Here is a 23,795-nt window from a genome sequence, read left to right as displayed (position 1 = left end):
GTCCGGGCCCCCCTACACCCCCCCACCTGCCCGTGCTGCGGGCAAGGGACCCAGGCGTCCGGGGGCTGAAGGGACCCAGGCGTCCGGGGTTGCCCCCCCAGCACGTGTCAGGGCCCCGGGGGGGGGCGAGGTCCATGGGGGGGGGACGTGGCCGTGACCGTGACCGTGACCTTGACCTCGGCTGTGACCTCGCACGCCGGGAGCTGGCGGCTCCTCCGTGACGGCCCAAGAGCTGCAGAGACACAGGGGGAGGGGCTTGCACGAGGGTTTTGCACGAGGGCCTTGCACGAGGGGCCTCGTGCACCGAGGTGTCCACCCCCGCGCCAGCTGCGCGGGCCCTCGTGCATGGGGCTGGTTGGTGCGGGAGCGTGCACGGGGAGGCGGGAGAGTGCACACGCTTGTTGGAGGGTGCACAAGCATGTGGGATCATGCACAAGCATGTTGGAGCATGCACAAGTGTTTGGGAGAATGCACAAGCGTGTTAGAGCATGCACAAGCGTGTGGGAGCATGCACAAGTGTGTTGGAGCATGCACAAGTGTGTGGGAACATGCACAAGCATGTTGGAGTGTGCACAAGAATGTTGGAGCGTGCACAAGTGTGTGGGAGCATGCACAAGTGTTTGGGAGAATGCACAAGCGTGTTAGAGCATGCACAAGCATGTTGGAGCATGCACAAGAATGTTGGAGCGTGCACAAGCGTGTGGGAGCATGCACAAGTGTGTGGGAGCATGCACAAGTGTGTGGGAGCATGCACAAGAATGTTGGAGCATGCACAAGCGTGTGGGAGCATGCACAAGGATGTGGGAGCATGCACAAGCGTGTGAGAGCATGCACAAGCGTGTGGGAGCATGCACAAGTGTGTGGGAGCATGCACAAGACTGTTGGAGCGTGCACAAGCGTGTGGAAGCATGCACAAGCGTGTTGGAGCGTGCACAAGCATGTTGGAGCATGCACAAGCATGTTGGAGCGTGCACAAGCGTGTGGGAGCATGCACAAGCGTGTTGGAGCATGCACAAGAATGTTGGAGTGTCCACAAGCGTGTGGGAGCATGCACAAGTGTGTTGGAGGGTGCACAAGCGTGTTGGAGCATGCACAAGCGTATGGAAGCATGCACAAGCGTGTTGGAGCGTGCACAAGCCTGTTGGAGCATGCACAAGCATGTTGGAGCATGCACAAGAATGTTGGAGCGTGCACAAGAATGTTGGAGCATGCACAAGCATGTTGGAGCATGCACAAGCGTGTTGGAGCATGCACAAGCGTGTGGGAGCATGCACAAGCGTGTGGGAGAGTGCACAAGTGTGTGGGAGCATGCACAAGACTGTTGGAGCGTGCACAAGCGTGTGGGAGCATGCACAAGTGTGTTGGAGGGTGCACAAGCGTGTTGGAGCATGCACAAGCGTATGGAAGCATGCACAAGCGTGTTGGAGCGTGCACAAGCCTGTTGGAGCGTGCACAAGCATGTTGGAGCATGCACAAGCATGTGGGAGCATGCACAAGCGTGTGGGAGCGTGCACAAGCGTGTGGGAGCGTGCACAAGCCTGTTGGAGCATGCACAAGCGTGTTGGGGCGTGCACACGTGTGTGAGAGCGAGCACGGGGACACGGGAACACACACACGCGCGTGATCTCTGTGCACACATGTGTGCGGGGTCACCTCTTTGCACACGCGTGTGCGCAGGGCCCCCCCGGACGCCTGGGTCCTCCCCCTGACCCCTAACCAGGACCCCCCCAAATCTCTTGCTCTCCCCCCAGGGCCCCCCAAAACCCCCACCCCCCCCCCCCAAACTCCAAGGGCCCCCCCAAACCTCCAGACCCCCCCAGACACCCCAATTCCTCCAGGACCCCCCCCAAAGCTTCCAATAACCCCCAGGGCCCCCCCAAAATCCTCCAGGCCCCCCAAGACCCCCCTGGACCCCAACACCCCTCAGGGTCCCCCTAAAACCCACTGAGTCCCCCAGACCCCCCCAAAATCCTTCCCCCCCCATCCAAGATCTCTCCAGGGCCCCCCCCAAAGCCTCAGGGTCCCCCCAGGATCCCCCCAAACCCAAATATCCCCCAGGGCCCCCCCAAAATCTTCAGAACCCCCCCCAATATCCCCCAGGGCCCCCCAAAAGCCCCAATATCCCCCAGGGCCCCCCCAAAACCTCCAGACCCCCCCAGACCCCCCCAAGAACCCCAGAGCCCCCCCAGAATCCTCCAGCCACCCCAGGACCCCCCACCTTGGACCTCAAGCCCCCTCGGGACCCCCCCCAAGACCCCCAGACCCCCAAAATCCATCAGCCCCCCCGGACACCCCCAAAGACCCCCAGAACACCCCAAAATCCATTAGTCCCCCCCAGGACCCCCCCCAAATACCCGCAGATCCCCCAAATCCGTCAGCCCCCCCCAAAGCCCCTCAGGGTCCCCCCAAATCCCCCTCGAACCACCCCCAAATTCCGCCCCCCCCCCATTTCCCCGTTACCTTCTCAGCGCCGGTTTTGGGGTGCGGGGGGTCCGGGGGGGGGTTCGGGGGCGGTTTTGGGGGGGTCCCGGTGCTGGTTTTGGGGGTCTCGGTTCCTGGGGAAGGTGTGGGTGTCCGGGGGGGTTTTTGGGGTCCCGGTGCCGCTTTTTGGGGTCCCGGTGCCGCTTTTGGGGGTCTCGGTGCCGCTTTTGGGGGTCTCGGTTCCTGGGGGGGGGGTGTCGATACCCGGGGGGGGGGTTTGGGGGTTCCCGGGGGGTTTTTTGGGGGGTCCCGGTCCCGGTGCCGGTTCCGGTTGCGGCTGCGACGGGAGCGCGGGCGGGGGGGGGAGGGGGGAGCAAGGGGGGGGGGGGGGGGGAGAGGGGGCGGGGCCCCCCCGGGCCGGGGAAAAAAAGGGGGGGTGAGGGGGAGAAGGGAGGAGCTTCTCAGGTGACGTCAGCGAAGGGCGGGGTTAAGGGAGTGGGCGGGGTTGCCATGGAGACGGGGATGCGGAGGGGGCGGGCCCTGGCAACGGGGAGGACACGCCCCCCTGGAGGGGGGGGGGCGGGAATGGGGGGGTTTGGACCCCCTCCCATTGACCCCCCAGGTCCTAATTGGCCCCCCAGCCGCTAATTGGCCCCCAGACCCTAATTACCCCATCATACCCATCACCACCCCATTGTGCCCCTAATTGTCCCATCACCCCCAAAATTGCCCCCCCAGCCCCTACTTGGCCCTCAGCCCCTAATTGCCCCCCCCAGCCCCTAAATGCCCCATTGTCCCCATCACCCCCCTTGCCCCCAGCCCCTAATTGCCCCCCCAGCCCCTAATTGGCCCCCCAGCCCCTAATTGGCCCCTAGTCCCTAATTACCCCATCACCCCCCATTGCCCCCAACCCCATAACTGCTCCCCAGCCCCTAATTGCCCCCATACCCCCCCATTACTCCCCAGCCCTTAATTGTCCACATCAGCCCCCCATTGCCCTCCCACCCTAGTTACCCCTCCAACCCCTAATTCCCCCCCACCCCTATGCACTATTTTGGGGGTCTCGGGGGTATTTTTGGGGAGGGGGGGCATCACACAGGGGGTGTAATTTAAATCCTTTATTGAGGTCGCGTCGCTCCCTATTTACATATCGTACAGCGGGGGGGGGGGCGGGCGAAGAGTGGGGGGGCCCCCCGACCCCCCCTCAGCCCCATGTCCCCCCCAGGGGTCCCCCCCTGCTGCCCCCACTTTGGGGTGTTTAACCCACCCCCCCTGCCCCCCCCTCTATTTTATTTGGGGGGGGGGAAGCTACATATTGAAGCCGTTTATTGCCACAGAAATTGGGGGGGGGGGGGGTCCTCCCCATCCACCCCCCCAACTGGGGAACCCAGGCGTCCGGGCTCCCCCTTTACCCCCCCACCCCAAAGCTGCCCCACTCCAAAAGGACCCAGGCGTCCGGGGCCCTCCCCATTGCTCTAGGACCACGCCCCCACCAAAAAGGACCCAGGCGTCCGGGACCCCCCCTCGCCCCCCAATTTGTGCTAATGGGGCCGACCCCACCGTGGACCAGCCAGGCGGGGGGCAAGGGGCAGAGGTCAAAGGTCAGGGGAAGACCCTTTAAATTGGGGAGAGGGGGGCAAAGCATCACTAAAGCCAAAGGGGCTCGAAAGCAGCGGAGGCCCCTGGGGGGGCTGGGCCTGGTCTGTCCCCCCCCATCACACTCAGGGTCCTTTCCTGGGACCCCGGGGCCAATGGGGACGCAATCAAGATGGCGGCCGAGCCGCTTCCTGTCCGGCGTTGGGCGTTGTCCGGGGACAAGATCGCCGCCGAACTGCGTCGGCCGTGGATGGCGGAACAAGATGGCTGCCGGGTCATAGCCCGGCCGTCATTGGCTGTGGTGGCACAAGATGGCCGACAAGGGTCTTCCTGTCCGCCATTAGACATGGTGACAGGAGAAAATGGCCGCCGAGGCTCATCTTGACTACCATTGGCTGCGGTGACAGGAGAAGATGGCCGACAAGGTCCCTCCTCTCCATCATTGGCCAAAGGGGCGAGACAAAATGGCCGTCGAGGTTCTTCCTGGCCATCATTGGCCACGGTGAGAGGAGAAGATGGCCGACAAGCCGTGTTGGCCACTGTGGCTGGCAAAGATGGCCGACAAGGTCCCTCCTCTCCACCATTGGCCATGGTGACAGGACAAGATGGCCGACAAGGTTCATCCTGCCCCTCATTGGTCATGGTGACAGAAAATGGCCGCCATGGCTCTTCCTGTCCACCATTGGCCAAGGTGGCAAGAGAAAATGGCCGCCAAGGTTCCTCCTGACCCCCATGGTCACGGTGACAGAAAATGGCCGCCATGGTCCCTGCCATCAACCAATGGCCATGGTGGGAAGAGAAAATGGCCGCCAGAGCTCATCCTGTTCATCATTGGCCGTGGTGGCGAGAGAAAATGGCCGACAAGGCTCATGTTGGCCACGATTGGCCGCAGTGACGGGAGAAGATGGCCGCCAAGGTTCCTCCTGTCCCTCATTGGCCAGGGTGACAGAAGATGGCCGCCATGGTCTCTCCTGACCATCATTGGCCAAGGTGGCAAGAGAAAATGGCCGCCATGGCTCATCTTGACCACCATTGGCCACGGCAACAGGAGAAGATGGCCGCCATGGTTCTTCCTGACCATCAATGGCCATGGTGGCAAGAGAAAATGACCGCCAAGGTCCCTCCTGTCCGTCATTGGCTGTGGTCACACAAAATGGCCGCCAAGGGTCCTCCTGACACCCACTGGCCAGGGTGACAGGACAAGATGGCCACCAATGTCCCCTGACCCCATTGGCCATGGTGACAGGACAAGATGGCCACCAATGTCACCCAACCCCATTGGCCATGGTGACAGGACAAGATGGCCACCAATGTCCCCTGACCCCATTGGCCATGGTGACAGGACAAGATGGCCACCAATGTCCCCCGACCCCATTGGCCACCATCACTGGCCAAGATGGCCACCAATGTCCCCCGACCCCATTGGCCATGGTGACAGGACAAGATGGCCACCAATGTCCCCCGACCCCATTGGCCACCATCACTGGCCAAGATGGCCACCAATGTCCCCTGACCCCATTGGCCATGGTGACAGGACAAGATGGCCACCAATGTCCCCCGACCCCATTGGCCACCATCACTGGCCAAGATGGCCGCCAATGTCCCCTGACCCCATTGGCCACCATCACTGGCCAAGATGGCCGCCGAGCCACGCTGGCCACCATCGAGGTGCCAAGATGGCCGCTGGTGGCCAGGACAGGCCCGTGGTGGCCCCGGCGGTGGCCTCGTCCCCAGAAGGGTCCTGGTGGCCACGGTGTCCCCAACCCCTGATGGCCCACCCATGGTGGCCCCAGAACACCCCATGTCCTCCCATGATGTCCCCATGTTCCCTGTGTCCCCAATGTCCCCATGTCCCCCCAATATCCCCATGTCCCCATGATGTCCCCAATGTCCCCTGTGTCCCCATGTCCCCCCAATGTCCCCATGTCTCCCATGTCCCTGGTGTCCCCAATGTCCCCCATGTCCCCCTATGATGTCCCCCTGTCCCCATCACCCCCACATCCCCATGATGTCCCATGTCCCCCCATGTCCCCATGTCCCCTAGCAGGGTGACATTGACAGGTGCCCCCCCTGTGGGTGCTGGATGGTGGGGGGTGGCCGCTCTGTGTCACCTTGATTGACAGCTCAAGGTCCCAATGTCCCCATGGTGTCCCCATGACCCCATCACCCCCATGACCCCGATGTCCCCCCATGTCCCCGATGTCCCCCCATGTCCCCTGTCCCCTAGCAGGGTGACGTGGACAGGTGCCCCCCCCGCGGGTATTGGATGGCGGGGGGGGGTGGTTGTGTCACCCATCACCCCAATGTCCCCATCACCCCGATGTCCCCATGACCCCCATGTCCCTGATGTCCCCATCACCCCGATGTCCCCATAACCCCGATGCCCCCCCATGTCCCCCCATGTCCCCATCACCCCCATGTCCCCGATGTCCCCCCATGTCCCCTGTCCCCTAGCAGGGTGACGTGGACAGGTGCCCCCCCCGCGGGTACTGGATGGCGGGGGTTAGCTGTGTCACCCTGATGATTGACAGCTCGGGCTCCCTGATGTCCCCATCACCCCGATGCCCCCCCATGTCCCCCTCACCCCAATGTCCCCATCACCCCCATGTCCCCGATGTCCCCCCATGTCCCCTGTCCCCTAGCAGGGTGACGTGGACAGGTGCCCCCCCCGCGGGTACTGGATGGCGGGGGGGGGTGGTTGTGTCACCCATCACCCCGATGTCCCCATAACCCCGATGCCCCCCCATGTCCCCATCACCCCCATGTCCCCGATGTCCCCCCATGTCCCCTGTCCCCTAGCAGGGTGACGTGGACAGGTGCCCCCCCCGCGGGTACTGGATGGCGGGGGGGTAGCTGTGTCACCCTGATGATTGACAGCTCGGGCTCCCTGATGTCCCCATCACCCCGATGCCCCCCCATGTCCCCATCACCCCGATGTCCCCATCACCCCCGTGTCCCCGATGTCCCCCCATGTCCCCTGTCCCCTAGCAGGGTGACGTGGACAGGTGCCCCCCCCGCGGGTACTGGATGGCGGGGGCGTGGCTGTGTCACCCTGATGATTGACAGCTCGGGCTCCCTGATGTCCCCATCACCCCGATGCCCCCCCATGTCCCCCTCACCCCAATGTCCCCATCACCCCCATGTCCCCGATGTCCCCCCATGTCCCCTGTCCCCTAGCAGGGTGACGTGGACAGGTGCCCCCCCCGCGGGTACTGGATGGCGGGGGGGTAGCTCTGCGTCATCCTGATTGACAGCTCGGACGAGGCGTCGGACGCGCTGCGGGGGCGGGGCCAGGCGCGGGGCTGCAGGAACTGGCCCGACAGCCCCGAGCAGGCGCTGAGCCGGGGGCGCAGCAGCCCCGGGGGGGCCCGGTACAGCTCCTCCTCCGCGTAGCGCTTGGTGAACAGGTACACGGACATCACCCCCGCGCCCTGCGGGGACACGGGACACGGGACACGGGACACGGGTCACCGGCACCGCCCGCACCGCGAAACCCGCGTGCAACGGCGTGCAACAGCGTGCAAGGGTTTGCAAGGAGTGCAAGGGTTTGCAATGGTGTGCAATGGTGTGCAATGGTGTGCAAGGGTTTGCAAGGAGTGCAAGGGTTTGCAATGGTGTGCAATGGTGTGCAATGGTGTGCAAGGGTTTGCAAGGAGTGCAAGGGTTTGCAATGGTGTGCAATGGTGTGCAAGGGTTTGCAAGGAGTGCAAGGGTTTGCAATGGTGTGCAATGGTGTGCAGCAGCTTGCAAGGGTGTGCAAGGGGTGCAAGGGTTTGCAATGGTGTGCAACAGCTTGCAATGGTTTGCAAGGTGTGCAAGGAGTGCAAGCGCTTGCAATGGTTTGCAATGGTGTGCAATGGTGTGCAACAGCTTGCAATGGTTTGCAAGGTGTGCAAGAGTTTGCAAGGAGTGCAAGGGTTTGCAATGGTGTGCAAGGGATTGCAATGATGTGCAACAGCTTGCAAGGGTTTCCAATGGAGTGCAAAGGTTTGCAATGGTGTGCAGCAGCTTGCAAGGGTTTACAAGAGTGTGCAAGGGTTTGCAAGGAGTGCAAGGGTTTACAATGGTGTGCAAGCATTTGCAATGGTGTGCAATGGTGTGCAACAGCTTGCAAGGGTTTGCAATAGAGTGCAAGGGTTTACAATGGTTTGCAAGCATTTGCAATGGTGTGCAATAGAGTGCAAAGGTTTGCAAGGGTTTGCAATGGTGTGCAAGGGTTTGCAATGGTGTGCAGTGGTGAACAGGTACACGGACATCACCCCCGCGCCCTGCGGGGACACGGGACACGGGACATGGGACACGGGACACGGGTCACCGGCACCGCCCGCACCGCGAAACCCGCGTGCAACGGCGTGCAACAGCGTGCGAGGGTTTGCAAGGAGTGCAAGGGTTTGCAATGGTGTGCAATGGTGTGCAATGGTGTGCAAGGGTTTGCAAGGAGTGCAAGGGTTTGCAATGGTGTGCAATGGTGTGCAAGGGTTTGCAAGGAGTGCAAGGGTTTGCAATGGTGTGCAATGGTGTGCAGCAGCTTGCAAGGGTGTGCAAGGGGTGCAAGGGTTTGCAATGGTGTGCAACAGCTTGCAATGGTTTGCAAGGTGTGCAAGGAGTGCAAGCGCTTGCATTGGTTTGCAATGGTGTGCAAAAGTTTGCAAGGGTTTGCAAGGAGTGCAAGGGTTTGCAATGGTGTGCAAGGGATTGCAATGGTGTGCAACAGCTTGCAAGGGTTTGCGATGGTGTGCAAAGGTTTGCAAGGTTTTGCAAGGTGTGCAAGGGTTTGCAAGGGATTGCAATGGTGTGCAATGGTGTGCAACAGCTTGCAAGGGTTTGCAATGGAGTGCAAGGGTTTACAATGGTGTGCAATGGTGTGCAACAGCTTGCAAGGGTTTGCAATAGAGTGCAAGGGTGTGCAATGGTGTGCAACAGCTTGCAAGGGTTTGCAAGGGTGTGCAAGGGTTTGCAAAGGAGTGCAAGGATTTGCAATGGTGTGCAATGGCTTGCAATGGTTTACAATGGTGTGCAAGGGATTGCAAGGGTTTGCAATAGAGTGCAAGGGTTTGCAAGGGTGTGCAATGGTGTGCAATGGTGTGCAACAGCTTGCAAGGGTTTGCAAGGAGTACAAGGGTTTGCAATGGTATGCAAGGGTTTGCAATGGTGTGCAATGGTGTCCAATGGTGCAATGGTGTGCAATGAGCGTGCAATGAGCGTGGCAGGGTGTGCAGTGAGCGTGCAATGAGCGTGGCAGGGTGTGCAATGAGCATGGCAGGGTGTGCAATGAGCGTGGCAGGGTGTGCAATGAGCGTGCAACGAGCGTGCAATGAGCGTGGCAGGATGTGCAATGAGCGTGCAATGAGCATGGCAGGGTGTGCAATGAGCGTGCAATGAGCGTGGCAGGGTGTGCAATGAGCGTGCAATGAGTGTGCCAGGGTGTGCAATGAGCATGCAATGAGCGTGCCAGGGTGTGCAATGAGCGTGCAATGAGCGTGCAATGAGCATGCAATGAGTGTGGCAGGGTGTGCAGTGAGCGTGCAATGAGCGTGGCAGGGTGTGCAATGAGTGTGCAATGAGCGTGCAATGAGCGTGCACTGAGCGTGGCAGGGTGTGCAATGAGCGTGCAATAAGCGTGCAATGAGTGTGCCAGGGTGTGCAACGAGCGTGGCAGGGTGTGCAATGAGTGTGCAACGAGCGTGGCCGGGTGTGCAATGAGCGTGCAACGAGCGTGGCCGGGTGTGCAATGAGCGTGCAACGAGCGTGGCCGGGTGTGCAATGAGTGTGCAACGAGCGTGGCCGGGTGTGCAATGAGTGTGCAATGAGCGTGCAACGCGCGTGGCCGGGTGTGCCGCGTCACCTCTTTGAGCAGGAAGGAGGAGGCGGCGAAGGCGAAGCTCCAGCCGTAGCGGTACTGGAAGTACTGGTCCGAGCCACTGGGCCGGTTCATCACCTCGTCGTTGATGCTGGAGATGTACAGCACCAGCCCCACCACCAGGGACAGCCCTGGCACCCCAAAACAACCCCATGGGCATGGGGGGACCCCAAAACACCCCCATGGGCACGGGGGGACCCCAAAACACCCCTGGTAACCGGGGGGACCCCAAAACACCCCCTGGGGGAGCTGCAGATGTACAGCACCAGCCCCACCACCAGGGACAGCCCTGGCACCCCAAAACAAGCCCGGTCATTGGGGGGACCCCAAAACACCCCTGGTAACTGGGGGGACCCCAAAACAACCCCATGGGCACGGGGGACCCCAAAAACACCCCCATGGGGATGGGGGGACCCCAAAACACCCCTGGTAACCGGGGGGACCCCAAAACACCCCCTGGGGGAGCTGCAGATGTACAGCACCAGCCCCACCACCAGGGACAGCCCTGGCACCCCAAAACAACCCCATGGGCACAGGGGACCCCAAAACATCCCTGGTAACCGGGGGGACCCCAAAACACCCCCTGGGGGAGCTGCAGATGTACAGCACCAGCCCCACAACCAGGGACAGCCCTGGCACCCCAAAACACCCCCATGGGCATGGGGGGACCCCAAAACACCCCTGGTAACCGGGGGGACCCCAAAACACCCCCTGGGGGAGCTGGAGATGTACAGCACCAGCCCCACCACCAGGGACAGCCCTGGCACCCCAAAACAACCCCGGTCATTGGGGGGACCCCAAAAACACCCCTGGTAACTGGGGGGACCCCAAAACAACCCCATGGGCACGGGGGACCCCAAAACACCCCTGGTAACCGGGGGGACCCCAAAACACCCCTGGTAACCGGGGGGACCCCAAAACATCCCTGGTAACTGGGGAGACCCCAAAACACCCCCTGGGGGAGCTGCAGATGTACAGCACCAGCCCCACCACCAGGGACAGCCCTGGCACCCCAAAACAAGCCATGGGCATGGGGGGACCCCAAAACACCCCTGGTAACCGGGGGGACCCCAAAACACCCCCTGGGGGAGCTGCAGATGTACAGCACCAGCCCCACCACCAGGGACAGCCCTGGCACCCCAAAACACCCCCATGGGCATGGGGGGACCCCAAAACACCCCTGGTAACTGGGGGGACCCCAAAACCCCCCCTGGGGGAGCTGCAGGTGTACAGCACCAGCCCCACCACCAGGGACAGCCCTGGCACCCCAAAACAACCCCATGGGCATGGGGGGACCCCAAAACACCCCCATGGGCACGGGGGGACCCCAAAACACCCCTGGTAACCGGGGGGACCCCAAAACACCCCCTGGGAGAGCTGGAGATGTACAGCACCAGCCCCACCACCAGGGACAGCCCTGGCACCCCAAAACACCCCCATGGGCATGGGGGGACCCCAAAACACCCCTGGTAACCGGGGGGACCCCAAAACACCCCCTGGGAGAGCTGGAGATGTACAGCACCAGCCCCACCACCAGGGACAGCCCTGGCACCCCAAAACACCCCCATGGGCATGGGGGGACCCCAAAACACCCCTGGTAACCGGGGGGACCCCAAAACACCCCCTGGGGGAGCTGCAGATGTACAGCACCAGCCCCACCACCAGGGACAGCCCTGGCACCCCAAAACACCCCTGGTCATTGGGGGGACCCCAAAACACCCCTGGTAACCGGGGGGACCCCAAAACACCCCCTGGGAGAGCTGGAGATGTACAGCACCAGCCCCACCACCAGGGACAGCCCTGGCACCCCAAAACAACCCCCATGGGCATGGGGGGACCCCAAAACAACCCCTATGGGCATGAGGGGACCCCAAAACACCCCCAGGAGCAGATTTGGGGGATCCCTGGGGCGGACCTGGGGGTGCTGGAGAGAACCAGCCCCACCACCAGAGACAGCCCTGGGACCCCAAAACACCCCCATGGGCATGGGGGGACCCCAAAACCACCCCCTGGGTCAGTTCTGGGGGTTTAGGGGGGTCCCAGGGGCAGATCTGGGGTTTTCTGGGGTCAGATCTGGGGGCTCTGGGGCAGTTTTGGGGGCGTTTCTGAGGTCCCTGGGGGGCATTATGGGGGTGTCTGGTTTGGGGGTGATTTGGGGGGTCTATAGGGGGTGTTTTGGGGGTCTCCCGTGGGAGAGGATGATGAAGATGCTGCAGATGAAGAGCAGCAGCGTGTGATGGGAATTTGGGGGGTTTGGGTCAGTTTTTGGGGTCCCTGGGGGGCACTTTGGGGGTACCCAGTTTGGGGGGCTCTATAGGGTGTTTTGGGGGGTCCATAGGGGTTTATGGGGGGTCTATGAGTGGTTTTGGGGGGTCTATAGGTGGTTTTTGGGCGTCTCCCATGGGAGAGGATGATGAAGATGCTGCAGTGTGTGCTGGGGAATGGGGGCTTGGGGGTCATTTTGGGGCAGTTTTTGGGGTCCCTGGGGGGCGCTATGGGGGTACCTGGTTTGGGGGTGTTTTGGGGGGTCTATAGGGGTGTTTGGGGGGTCTAGAGGAGTTTTTTGGGGGGTCTATAGGGGTTTTTGGGGGGTCTATAGGTGGTTTTCGCGGGTCTCCCATGGGAGAGGATGATGATGCTGCTGCAGCGTGTGCTGGGGAATGGGGGCTTGGGGGTCATTTTGGGGCAGTTTTTGGGGTCCCTGGGGGGTGCTATGGGGGTACCTGGTTTGGGGGTGTTTTGGGGAGGTCTATAGGGGTGTTTGGGGGGTCTAGAGGAGTTTTTTGGGGGGTCTGTAGGGGTTTTTGGGGGGTCTATAGGTGGTTTTTGGGCGTCTCCCATGGGAGAGGATGATGAAGATGCTGCAACGTGTGCTGGGGAATGGGGGCTTGGGGGTCATTTTGGGGCAGTTTTTGGGGTCCCTGGGGGGTGCTATGGGGGTGCCCGGTTTGGGGGGTTCATAGGGGGTTTTGGGGGGGTCTATAGGGGGCTGTGGGGGGTCTCTCACCGGAGAGGATGAAGAAGATGCCGGAGACGAAGGCCAGCAGCGTGCGCTGGGGCCGGATGTGGCCCACGTTGCTGATGACGAAGGCCGTGAAGACGAGGAACAGGCTGACCATGGGGAACGGGGTGGCCGTCCGCACCGTCTCTGCACGGAGGGGACCCTATAGACCCCTATAGACACCTATGGAACCTCGCTGAACCCTAGAGACCCCTATGGAACCCTATAGACCCCTATGGAACCCGATAGACACCTATAGACCCCGATAGGAACAGGCTGACCATGGGGAACGGGGTGGCCGTCCGCACCGTCTCTGCACGGAGGGGACCCTATAGACCCCTATAGACACCTATGGAACCTCGCTGAACCCTATAGAGCCCTATGGAACCCGATAGACCCCTATGGAACCCAGTAGACACCTATAGACCCCTATAGGAACAGGCTGACCATGGGGAACGGGGTGGCCGTCCGCACCGTCTCTGCACGGAGGGGACCCTATAGACCCCTATAGACACCTATGGAACCTCACTGAACCCTAGAGACCCCTATGGAACCCGATAGACCCCTATGGAACCCGATAGACACCTATAGACCCCGATAGGAACAGGCTGACCATGGGGAACGGGGTGGCCGTCCGCACCGTCTCTGCACGGAGGGGACCCTATAGACCCCTATGGACACCTATGGAACCTCACTGAACCCTAGAGACCCCTATGGAACCCTGTAGACTCCTATGGAACCCGATAGACACCTATAGACCCCTATAGGAACAGGCTGACCATGGGGAACGGGGTGGCCGTCCACACCGTCTCTGCACGGAGGGGACCCTATAGACCCCTGTAGACACGTATGGAACCTCACTGAACCCTATAGACCCCTATGGAACCCTGTAGACTCCTATGGAACCCGATAGACACCTATAGACCCCTATAGGAACAGGCTGACCATGGGGAACGGGGTGGCTTTCCACACCGTCTCTGCATGGAGGGGACCCTATAGACCCCTATGGATCCCTATAGAACCCCACAGAACCCTATGGAATCCTGTGCGTCCCTATAGACCCCTATGGAACTCTATAGACACCTATGGAACCCCACTGAACTCTATAGACCCCTATGGAACCCTATAGACCCCTATAGGAACAGGCTGACCACGCGGAACGAGGTGGCCGTCCGCACCGTCTCTGCACGGAGGGAACCCTATAGACCCCTATGGATCCCTATAGAACCCTAGAGACACCTATAGACCTCTATGGATCCCTATAGAACCCTGGAGACATCTATAGACCTCTATGGATCCCTATAGACACCTATGGATCCCTACAGACCCCTATGGAACCCTATAGACCCCTATAGGAACAGGCTGACCATGGGGAACAGAATGGCCCTCCGCACCGTCTCTGCACAGAGGGGACCCTATAGACCCCTATGGATCCCTATAGAACTCTACAGAACCCCTCCACACCATCTCACCACCCCCACAGAAGCCCTGGAGCCCCCATAGCCCCTATAGAACCCCTATGACGCCCATAGCCCCCCTAGAAGCCCCGTAGCCCCCGTGTCCCCTATGGCCCCCATAGGTGACGCACTGAGGATGTTCTCGGTGTTCTCGGTCACCAGGTTGATCTCGGGCTCCAGGAAATACTCGGAGGCAACGCAGCGACCCTTCTCACGGCCTGGAATGTATAGAATCTATAGGTAGGACCCTATAGAGACCCTTCTCACGGCCTGGAAATGTATAGAATCTATAGGTAGGACCTTGTAGAGACCCATTGAGACCCACAGAGACCCTTCTCACGGCCTGGAATGTATAGAATCTATAGGTAGGACCCTATAGAGACCCTTCTCACGGCCTGGAAATGTATAGAATCTATAGGTAGGACCTTGTAGAGACCCATTGAGACCCACAGAGACCCTTCTCATGGCCTGGAAATATATACAATCTATAGGTAGGACCCTGCAGAAACACTTCCCATGGCCTGGAACTGTGTAGAATCTATAGGTAGGACCCTATAGAGACCCTTCTCACAGCCTGGAAATGTATAGAATCTATAGATTCTAAACCGGGATGGGTTTTGGGATGCAGGGATGGGGTTTGGGTACCAAGGATGGATTTTGGGGTACAGGGATGGGGTTTGGGATACAGGGATGGGGTTTGGGTACCAAGGATGGATTTTGGGATACAGGGATGGGGATTGGGATACAGGGAAGGGGTTTGGGTATCAGGGATGGATTTTGGGATACAGGGATGGGATTTTGGGATGCAGGAATGGGAATTGGGATACAGGGAAGGGGTTTGGGTACCAGGGATGGATTTTGGGATACAGGGATGGGATTTGGGTACCAGGGATGGGGTTTGGGATACAGGGATGGGGATTTGGGTACCAGGGATGGATTTTGGGATACAGGGATGGGGATTGGGATACAGGGAAGGGGTTTGGGTACCAGGGATGGATTTTGGGATACAGGGATGGGATTTGGGTACCAGATCAGGGATGGGGATTTGGGTACCAGGGATGGGGTTTGGGATACAGGGATAAGGATTTGGGTACCAGGGATGGATTTTGGGATGCAGGGATGGATTTTGGGATACAGGAATGGGGTTTGGGTACCAGGGATGGATTTTGGGATACGGGGATGGGATTTGGGTACCAAGGATGAGATTTAGGTACCAGGTCAGGGATGGGGATTTGGGTACCAGGAATGGAGTTTGGGATACAGGGGTGGGTTTTGGGATACAAGGACAGGGATTTGGGTACCAGGGATGGAATGTGGGTACCGGGTATAGGATTTGGGATACAGGGATGGGGATTTAAGTACCAGTGATGGGGTTTGGGATGCAGGGATGGGGTTTGGATACTGGGGATGGATTTTGGGATACAGGGATGGGGTTCTGGGTACCAGTGATGAGGTTTGGGATGCAGGGATGGGGTTTGGGTACCAGGGATGGAGTTTTGGGTACCAGTGATGGATTTTGGGATACAGGGATGGGGTTTGGGTAGCAGGGATAGATTTTGGGATACAAGGATGGGATTTGGGTACCAGGGATGGAGTTTTGGGTACCAGTGATGGATTTTGGGATACAGGGATGGGGTTTGGGTAGCAGGGATAGATTTTGGGATACAAGGATGGGATTTGGGTACCAGGGATGGAGTTTTGGGTACCAGTGAAGGATTTTAGGATACAGGGGTGGGTTTTGGGATACAAGGACAGGGATTTGGGTACCAGGTATAGGATTTGGGATGCAGGGATGGGTTTTTACGGTACAGAGATTGGAATTTGGGATACATGGATGGGGTTTTGGGTACCAGGGATGGATTTTGGGATACAGGGATGGATTCTGGGATACAGGGATGGGGATTTGGGTACCAGTGATGGGGTTTGGGATACAGGGATGACATTTGGGATATAGGGATGGGGATTTGGGTACCAGGGATGGGTTTTTTGGTTACCAGTGATGAATTTTGGGATACAGGGACGGGGCTTTGGGTACCAGGGATGGACTTTGGGATACAGTGATTGGATTTGAGTACCAGTGATGGATTTTGGGATACAGGGATGGGGATTTGGGTACCGGGGATGGATTTTGGGATACAGGGATGGGTTTTTACGGTACTGAGATTGGGATTTGGGATACAAGGATGGGATTTGGGCACCAGTGATGGGGTTTGGGTACCAGGTCAGGGATGGGGATTTGGGTACCAGTGATGGATGTTGGGATACAGGGATGGGGATTTGGGTACCAGTGATGGATTCTGGGATACAGGGATGGGGTTTTGGGTACCAGTGATGGGGTTTGGGTACCAGGTCAGGGATGGGGATTTGGGTACCAGTGATGGATGTTGGGATACAGGAACGGGGTTTTGGGTACCAGTGATGGATTCAGGGATACAGGGATGGGGTTTTGGGTACCAGTGATGGATGTTGGGATACAGGGATGGGGATTTGGGTACCAGTGATGGGGTTTGGGTACCAGGTCAGGGATGGGGATTTGGGTACCAGTGATGGATTCTGGGATACAGGGATGGGGATTTGGGTACCAGTGATGGATGTTGGGATACAGGGATGGGGTTTTGGGTACCAGTGATGGATGTCGGGCTACAGGAACGGGGTTTTGGGTACCAGTGATGGATTCTGGGATACAGGGATGGGGATTTGGGTACCAGTGATGGATGTTGGGATACAGGGATGGGGTTTTGGGTACCAGTGATGGATGTCGGGCTACAGGAACGGGGTTTTGGGTACCAGTGATGGATTCTGGGATACAGGGATGGGGATTTGGGTACCAGTGATGGATGTTGGGATACAGGGATGGGGTTTTGGGTACCAGTGATGGATTCTGGGATACAGGGATGGGGTTTTGGGTGCCAGTGATGGATGTTGGGATACAGGGATGGGGTTTTGGGTACCAGTGATGGATTCTGGGATACAGGGATGGGGTTTTGGGTGCCAGTGATGGATGTTGGGATACAGGGCTGGGGTTTTGGGTCCCAGGGCTGTGATTTGGGGGACGTACCAGCGAAGAAGCAGACGCGTCAGAGCCCGGCGTGCAGCGCCATGGGATGGATTGGGATACAGGGATGGGGTTGGGGATACAGGGATGGGGATTTGGGTACCAGTGATGGAATCTGGGTTACAGGGATGGGGTTTTGGGTACCAGTGATGGGGTTTGGGTATCAGGGATGGGATTTTGGGTACCAGTGATGGTGTTTGGGTACCAGGTCAGGGATGGGGATTTGGGTACCAGTGATGGATGTTGGGATACAGGGACGGGGTTTGGGTCCCAGGGCTGTGATTTGGGGGACGTACCAGCGAAGAAGCAGACGCGCCAGAGCCCGGCGTGCAGCGCCATGGGATGGATTGGGATACAGGGATGGGGTTGGGGATACAGGGATGGGGATTTGGGTACCAGTGATGGATGTTGGGATACAGGGACAGGGTTTTGGGTACCAGGGATGGGGTTTGGGATACAGGGATGGGGTTTTGGGTACCAATGATGGGGTTTGGGTATCAGGGCTGGGATTTTGGGTACCAGTGATGGATGTTGGGATACAGGGATGGGATTTGGGTACCAGTGATGGATGTTGGGATACAGGGACAGGGTTTTGGGTACCAGGGATGGGGTTTGGGATACAGGGATGGGGTTTTGGGTACCAATGATGGGGTTTGGGTATCAGGGCTGGGATTTTGGGTACCAGTGATGGATGTTGGGATACAGGGATGGGATTTTGGGTGCCAGTGATGGATGTTGGGATACAGGGCTGGGGTTTTGGGTGCCAGTGATGGATGTTGGGATACAGGGATGGGATTTTGGGTACCAGTGATGGATGTTGGGATACAGGGACAGGGTTTTGGGTACCAGTGATGGATGTTGGGATACAGGGATGGGATTTTGGGTACCAGTGATGGATGTTGGGATACAGGGACAGGGTTTTGGGTACCAGTGATGGAGTTTGGGATACAGGGACAGGGTTTTGGGTACCAGTGATGGATGTTGGGATACAGGGATGGGGTTTTGGGTACCAGTGATGGAGTTTGGGATACAGGGATGGGGTTTTGGGTACCAGTGATGGAGTTTGGGTACCAGTGATGGATTCTGGGATACAGGGACAGGGTTTTGGGTGCCAGTGATGGATGTTGGGATACAGGGACGGGGTTTGGGTCCCAGGGCTGTGTTTTGGGGTACGTACCAGCGAAGAAGCAGACGCGCCAGAGCCCGGCGTGCAGCGCCATGCGCACCTGCGTGCTCTGGTTCTGCGGCAGCACCACCCCCTCCTCCATGTAGAGCCAGTAGTCGGTGCTGACGGCGATGCCCACCAGCAGCAGCCCGCAGGCCCCGAACACGCTGCTCAGCAGCGTCAGCGCCCGCGAGCTGCACGAGCTCATCCTGCTCCCTGCAACGGGAACGGGCGTCACGGGGGGGTGGGGGGGGCTTTGGGGGGGTTTCGTGGGGCTTTGGGGGGGTTTCGTGGGGGTTTGGGGGGATACAGGGGTGATGGAGAGGGATACAGGGCATGGAGTTGGGGGTATTGGGGGTGATGGAGAGGGATACGGGGGATGGAGTGGGGGGTCCTGGGGGGATGGAGAAGGATATGGAGGGGACATGGGGGTCGCTATGGGGGGGCTATTGGGGTTCTTGGGGGGCCTTAGGGGGATACAGGGGATGGAGTTGGGGGTATTGGGGTGATGGAGAGGGATACAGGGGATGGAGTGGGGGGTGTTGGGGGTATTGGGGGTGATGGAGAGGGATACAGGGGATGGAGTGGGGGCTGTTGGGGGTATTGGGGGTGATGGAGAGGGATACAGGGGATGGAGTTGGGGGGTGTTGGGGGTATTGAGGGTGATGGAGAGGGATACAGGGGATGGAGTGGGGGATCCTGGGGGGATGGAGAAGGATATGGAGGGGACATGGGGGTCGCTATGGGGGGGCTATTGGGGTTTTTGGGGGGTTTTGGGGGGATACAGGGGATGGAGTTGGGGGTATTGGGGTGATGGAGAGGGATACAGGGGATGGAGTGGGGGCTGTTGGGGGTATTGGGGGTGATGGAGAGGGATACAGGGGATGGAGTGAAGGGTGTTGGGGGTATTGGGGGTAATGGAGGGGGATACAGGGGATGGAGTTGGGGGTCCTGGGGGGATGGAGAAGGATATGGGGGGGACATGGGGGTCACTATGGGGGGGTTTATGGGGGGTTTTCATGGGGTTTTGGGGGGTTTCATGGGGTCTTGGGGGGATACAGGGGGAATAAAGGGGGTATTGGGGTGATGGAGAGGGATACAGGGGATGGAGTTGGGGGGTGTTGGGGGTATCGGGGTGATGGAGGGGGGTACAGGGGATGGAGTGGGGGGTCCTGGGGGGATGGAGAAGGATATGGGGGGGACATGGGGGTCACTATGGGGGGGTTTATGGGGGGTTTTCATGGGGTTTTGGGGGGATACAGGGGGAATAAAGGGGGTATTGGGGTGATGGAGAGGGATACAGGGGATGGAGTGGGGGGTCCTGGGGGGATGGAGAAGGATACGGGGGGGACATGGGGGTCACTATGGGGGGGTTTATGGGGGGTTTTCATGGGGTTTTGGGGGGGTTTCATGGGGTTTTGGGGGGATAGAGGGGGAATAAAGGGGGTATTGGGGTGATGGAGAGGGATACAGGGGATGGAGTTGGGGGTATTGGGGTGATGGAGGGGGGTACAGGGGATGGAGTGGGGGGTCCTGGGGGGATGGAGAAGGATATGGAGGGGACATGGGGGTCGCTATGGGGGGGCTATTGGGGTTCTTGGGGGGCCTTAGGGGGATACAGGGGATGGAGTTGGGGGTATTGGGGTGATGGAGAGGGATGCAGGGGATGGAGTGGGGGGTGTTAGGGGTATTGGGGGTGATGGAGGGGGATACAGGGGATGGAGTGGGGGGTCCTGGGGGGATGGAGAAGGATACAGGGGGGACATGAGGGTCACTATGGGGGGGCTATTGGGGTTTTTGGGTGGTTTTGGGGGGATGCAGGGGATGGAGTGGGGGGGTGGAGAAGGATGCAGGGGGGACATGGTCACTATGGTGGGGTTATTGGGGTTTTGGGGGGATACAGGGTATGGAGTGGGGGGTCTTGGGGGGGATGGAGAAGGATAAGGGGGGTACAAGGGGGACATGGAGGGTCACTATGGGGGGGTTATTGGGGTTTTGGGGGGATACAGGGTATGGAGTGGGGGGTCTTGGGGGGGATGGAGAAGGATAAGGGGGGTACAAGGGGGACATGGAGGGTCACTATGGGGGGGTTATTGGGGTTTTGGGGGGATACAGGGTATGGAGTGGGGGGTCTTGGGGGGGATGGAGAAGGATAAGGGGGGTACAAGGGGGACATGGAGGGTCACTATGGGGGGGTTATTGGGGTTTTGGGGGGATACAGGGTATGGAGTGGGGGGGTCTTGGGGGGGATGGAGAAGGATAAGGGGGGTACAAGGGGGACATGGGGGGTCATTATGGGGGGGTTATTGGGGTTTTGGGGGGATACAGGGTATGGAGTGGGGGGGTCTTGGAGGGGGATGGAGAAGGATAAGGGGGGTACAAGGGGGACATGGGGGATCATTATGGGGGGGTTATTGGGGTTTTGAGGGTGGTTTGGGGGGATACAGGGGATGGAGTGGGGGGTCCTGGGGGTCTTGGGGAGGATGGAGAAGGATCAAGGGGGACATGGGGGTCACTATGGGGGGGTTTGGGGGGTTGCTGGGGTTTTGGGGCATACAGGGGAATAAAGGGGGTATTGGGGATAATGGGGGGATTTGGGGGGGTACTTGGGGGGGAATAAGGGGGTGCAGGGGCGACATGGGGAGGGGGGTGTTTGGGGGGGGGATTTTAGGGACACAGGGACCATAATGGGGGGGGGAAATGCGTGTGCACATCACCCCCCCCCCCATTTACACACACGTGTGCAATCACACATGCATGGCCCTTTGCACACGCGTGTGACCCCACACACACACGTGACCCCGCACACGCGCGCGTGACCCCTGACCCCTTCCTCCCCCCTCCCCCCCCCCCCACAACGTGACCTCGCACACGCGTGTGCCCCCACCCCCCCCACCCCCTCCCCCCTCACCCGCTCACGGCGTCGCTGGGCCCCGCGGAGCCATCGGGGACGGACGGACAGACGGACACGGAGGGATGGGGGGGGGGACAGACGGACACGGAGGGGTAGTGGGGGGGAACAGACGGACACGGGGTGGCGGGGGGGGGGGGAGTGGGACAAGGGACAGATGGACGCACTGGGGTAATGCAGGACAAACGGACACGGGAGGACAGACGGACGCGTTTTGGGGGGGGGGGGGGAATGTGGGACAAACGGACGCGGGGCAGACGGACACGGGATGCGGGTTGGGGGGAGGGGACGGACGCGCCGGGGGACAAACGGACACGACGTGGGGACAAACGGACGCGGGGGGGGAGGGGATGCGGGACAGACGGACACGGGATGGTGGGGGGTGGTGCGGGGAGGGGATGAAGGACAGACGGACAGACGGAGGATGGAGATGCGGGACAGGCGGACAGAGGATGGGGGATGAAGGACAGACGGACGCGGGGGGGTCGGGCTGAAGGACAGACGGACGGAGGATGGGGCTGAAGGACAGACGGACGCGGGATGCAGGGTGGGGGGAGGGGGGGATGCCGGACGGACGGACAGACACGGGGGGAGGGGGTTGGGGGGGGGAGCGGGACGGACAAGATGCTGCAGGACAGACGGACGCGGGGGGAGGGGGGAGGAGGGGGGGCACCGGACAGACGGACGGAGGCGGCGGCGGCTGCGCTGGAGGACGGACGGACAGACGGACGGACGCACAGAGCGCGGCGGCCTCGGCCGGGGGGGAGGGGAGGGGGGTGGGGGAGGGGGGGGTGGGGGATGGGCACCCCCCCCCCCCCTTCGGCCCCTCCCCCCCCCCCGCGGCCACCGTGATGTCACCGGGGCGGCCGCTCTTAAAGGGGCCGTGCGCGATCCCCCCTCCCCCCATCAATAGGGGACCCAGGCGTCCGGGCACCCATCACCCAAAAAAGGGACCCAGGAGTTCGGGCATCCCCCCCCACACCCCCATCAATAGGGGACCCAGGCGTCCGGGTAGACCACCCCCACCCCTTAAAAAAGGGACCCAGGAGTTCGGGCATCCCCCCCCCCCACACCCCCATCAATAGGGGACCCAGGCGTCCGGGTAGACCCCCCCACCCCTTAAAAAGGGACCCAGGAGTTCGGGCAACCCCCCACACCCCCATCAATAGGGGACCCAGGCGTCCGGGCACCCATCACCCCAAAAAAAGGGACCCAGGAGTTCGGGCATCCCCCCCACATCCCCATCACTAGGGGACCCAGGCGTCCGGGTAGACCCCCCCCACCCCTTAAAAAGGGACCCAGGAGTTCGGGCATCCCCCGCCCACCCCCATCAATAGGGGACCCAGGCGTCCGGGTAGACCCCCCCACCCCTTAAAAAAGGGACCCAGGAGTTCGGGCATCCCCCCCCCTCTTTCCATCAATAAGGGACCCAGGCGTCCGGGCAGCCATCACCTCAAAGAAAGGGACCCAGGAGTTCGGGCATCCCCCCCCGCCTTTCCATCAATAGGGGACCCAGGCGTTCGGGTAGACCCCCCCCACCCCCTCAGAAAGGGACCCAGGAGTTCGGGTATTCCCCCCCTTTCCCATCAATAGGGGACCCAGGCATCCGGGCACCCATCGCCCCAAAAAAGGGACCCAGGAGTTCGGGCATCCCCCTCGCCTTTCCATCAATGGGGGACCCAGGCGTTCGGGTAGACCCCCCCACCCCTTAAAAAGGGACCCAGGAGTTCGGGCAACCCCCCACACCCCCATCAATAGGGGACCCAGGCGTCCGGGTAGACCCCCCCCCACCCCTTAAAAAAGGGACCCAGGAGTTCGGGCATCCCCCCCACACCCCCATCAATAGGGGACCCAGGCGTTCGGGTAGACCCCCCCACCCCTTAAAAAAGGGACCCAGGAGTTCGGGCATCCCCCGCCCACCCCCATCAATAGGGGACCCAGGCGTCCGGGTAGACCCCCCCACCCCTTAAAAAGGGACCCAGGAGTTCGGGCATCCCCCCCCTCTTTCCATCAATAAGGGACCCAGGCGTCCGGGCAGCCATCACCCCAAAAAAGGGACCCAGGAGTTCGGGCATCCCCCGCCCACCCCCATCAATAGGGGACCCAGGCGTCCGGGTAGACCACCCCCACCCCTTAAAAAGGGACCCAGGAGTTCGGATATTCCCCCCCCACCCCATCAATAGGGGACCCAGGTGTCCGGGTAGACCACCCCCACCCCTTAAAAAAGGGACCCAGGAGTTCGGGCATCCCCCCCCTCTTTCCATCAATAAGGGACCCAGGCGTCCGGGCACCCATCGCCCCAAAAAAGGGACCCAGGAGTTCGGGCACC

General features: G+C 60.4%; 1 protein-coding gene across 1 annotated transcript; it reads right to left on the bottom strand.

Annotated features, from left to right (window-relative positions):
* Positions 1 to 7,160: 7,160 nt before the first annotated feature.
* On the bottom strand, positions 7,161 to 22,238 carry CACNG7 (calcium voltage-gated channel auxiliary subunit gamma 7). The gene is made up of 6 exons (XM_071801152.1): positions 21,467 to 22,238; positions 18,568 to 18,771; positions 14,467 to 14,553; positions 12,885 to 13,025; positions 9,863 to 10,008; positions 7,161 to 7,448 (listed from the first exon to the last, which is right to left on the bottom strand). Exons 2-6 carry the CDS (start codon positions 18,761 to 18,763, stop codon positions 7,191 to 7,193), a joined length of 828 nt encoding a protein of 275 aa, XP_071657253.1. The 5' UTR covers positions 18,764 to 18,771; positions 21,467 to 22,238; the 3' UTR covers positions 7,161 to 7,190.
* Positions 22,239 to 23,795: the final 1,557 nt, after the last annotated feature.

Source organism: Patagioenas fasciata, chromosome 35, assembly GCF_037038585.1.
Source record: "Patagioenas fasciata isolate bPatFas1 chromosome 35, bPatFas1.hap1, whole genome shotgun sequence".
Classification (NCBI taxonomy): Eukaryota; Metazoa; Chordata; class Aves; order Columbiformes; family Columbidae; genus Patagioenas; species Patagioenas fasciata.
This window is presented reverse-complemented; position numbering and strand designations above follow the sequence as displayed.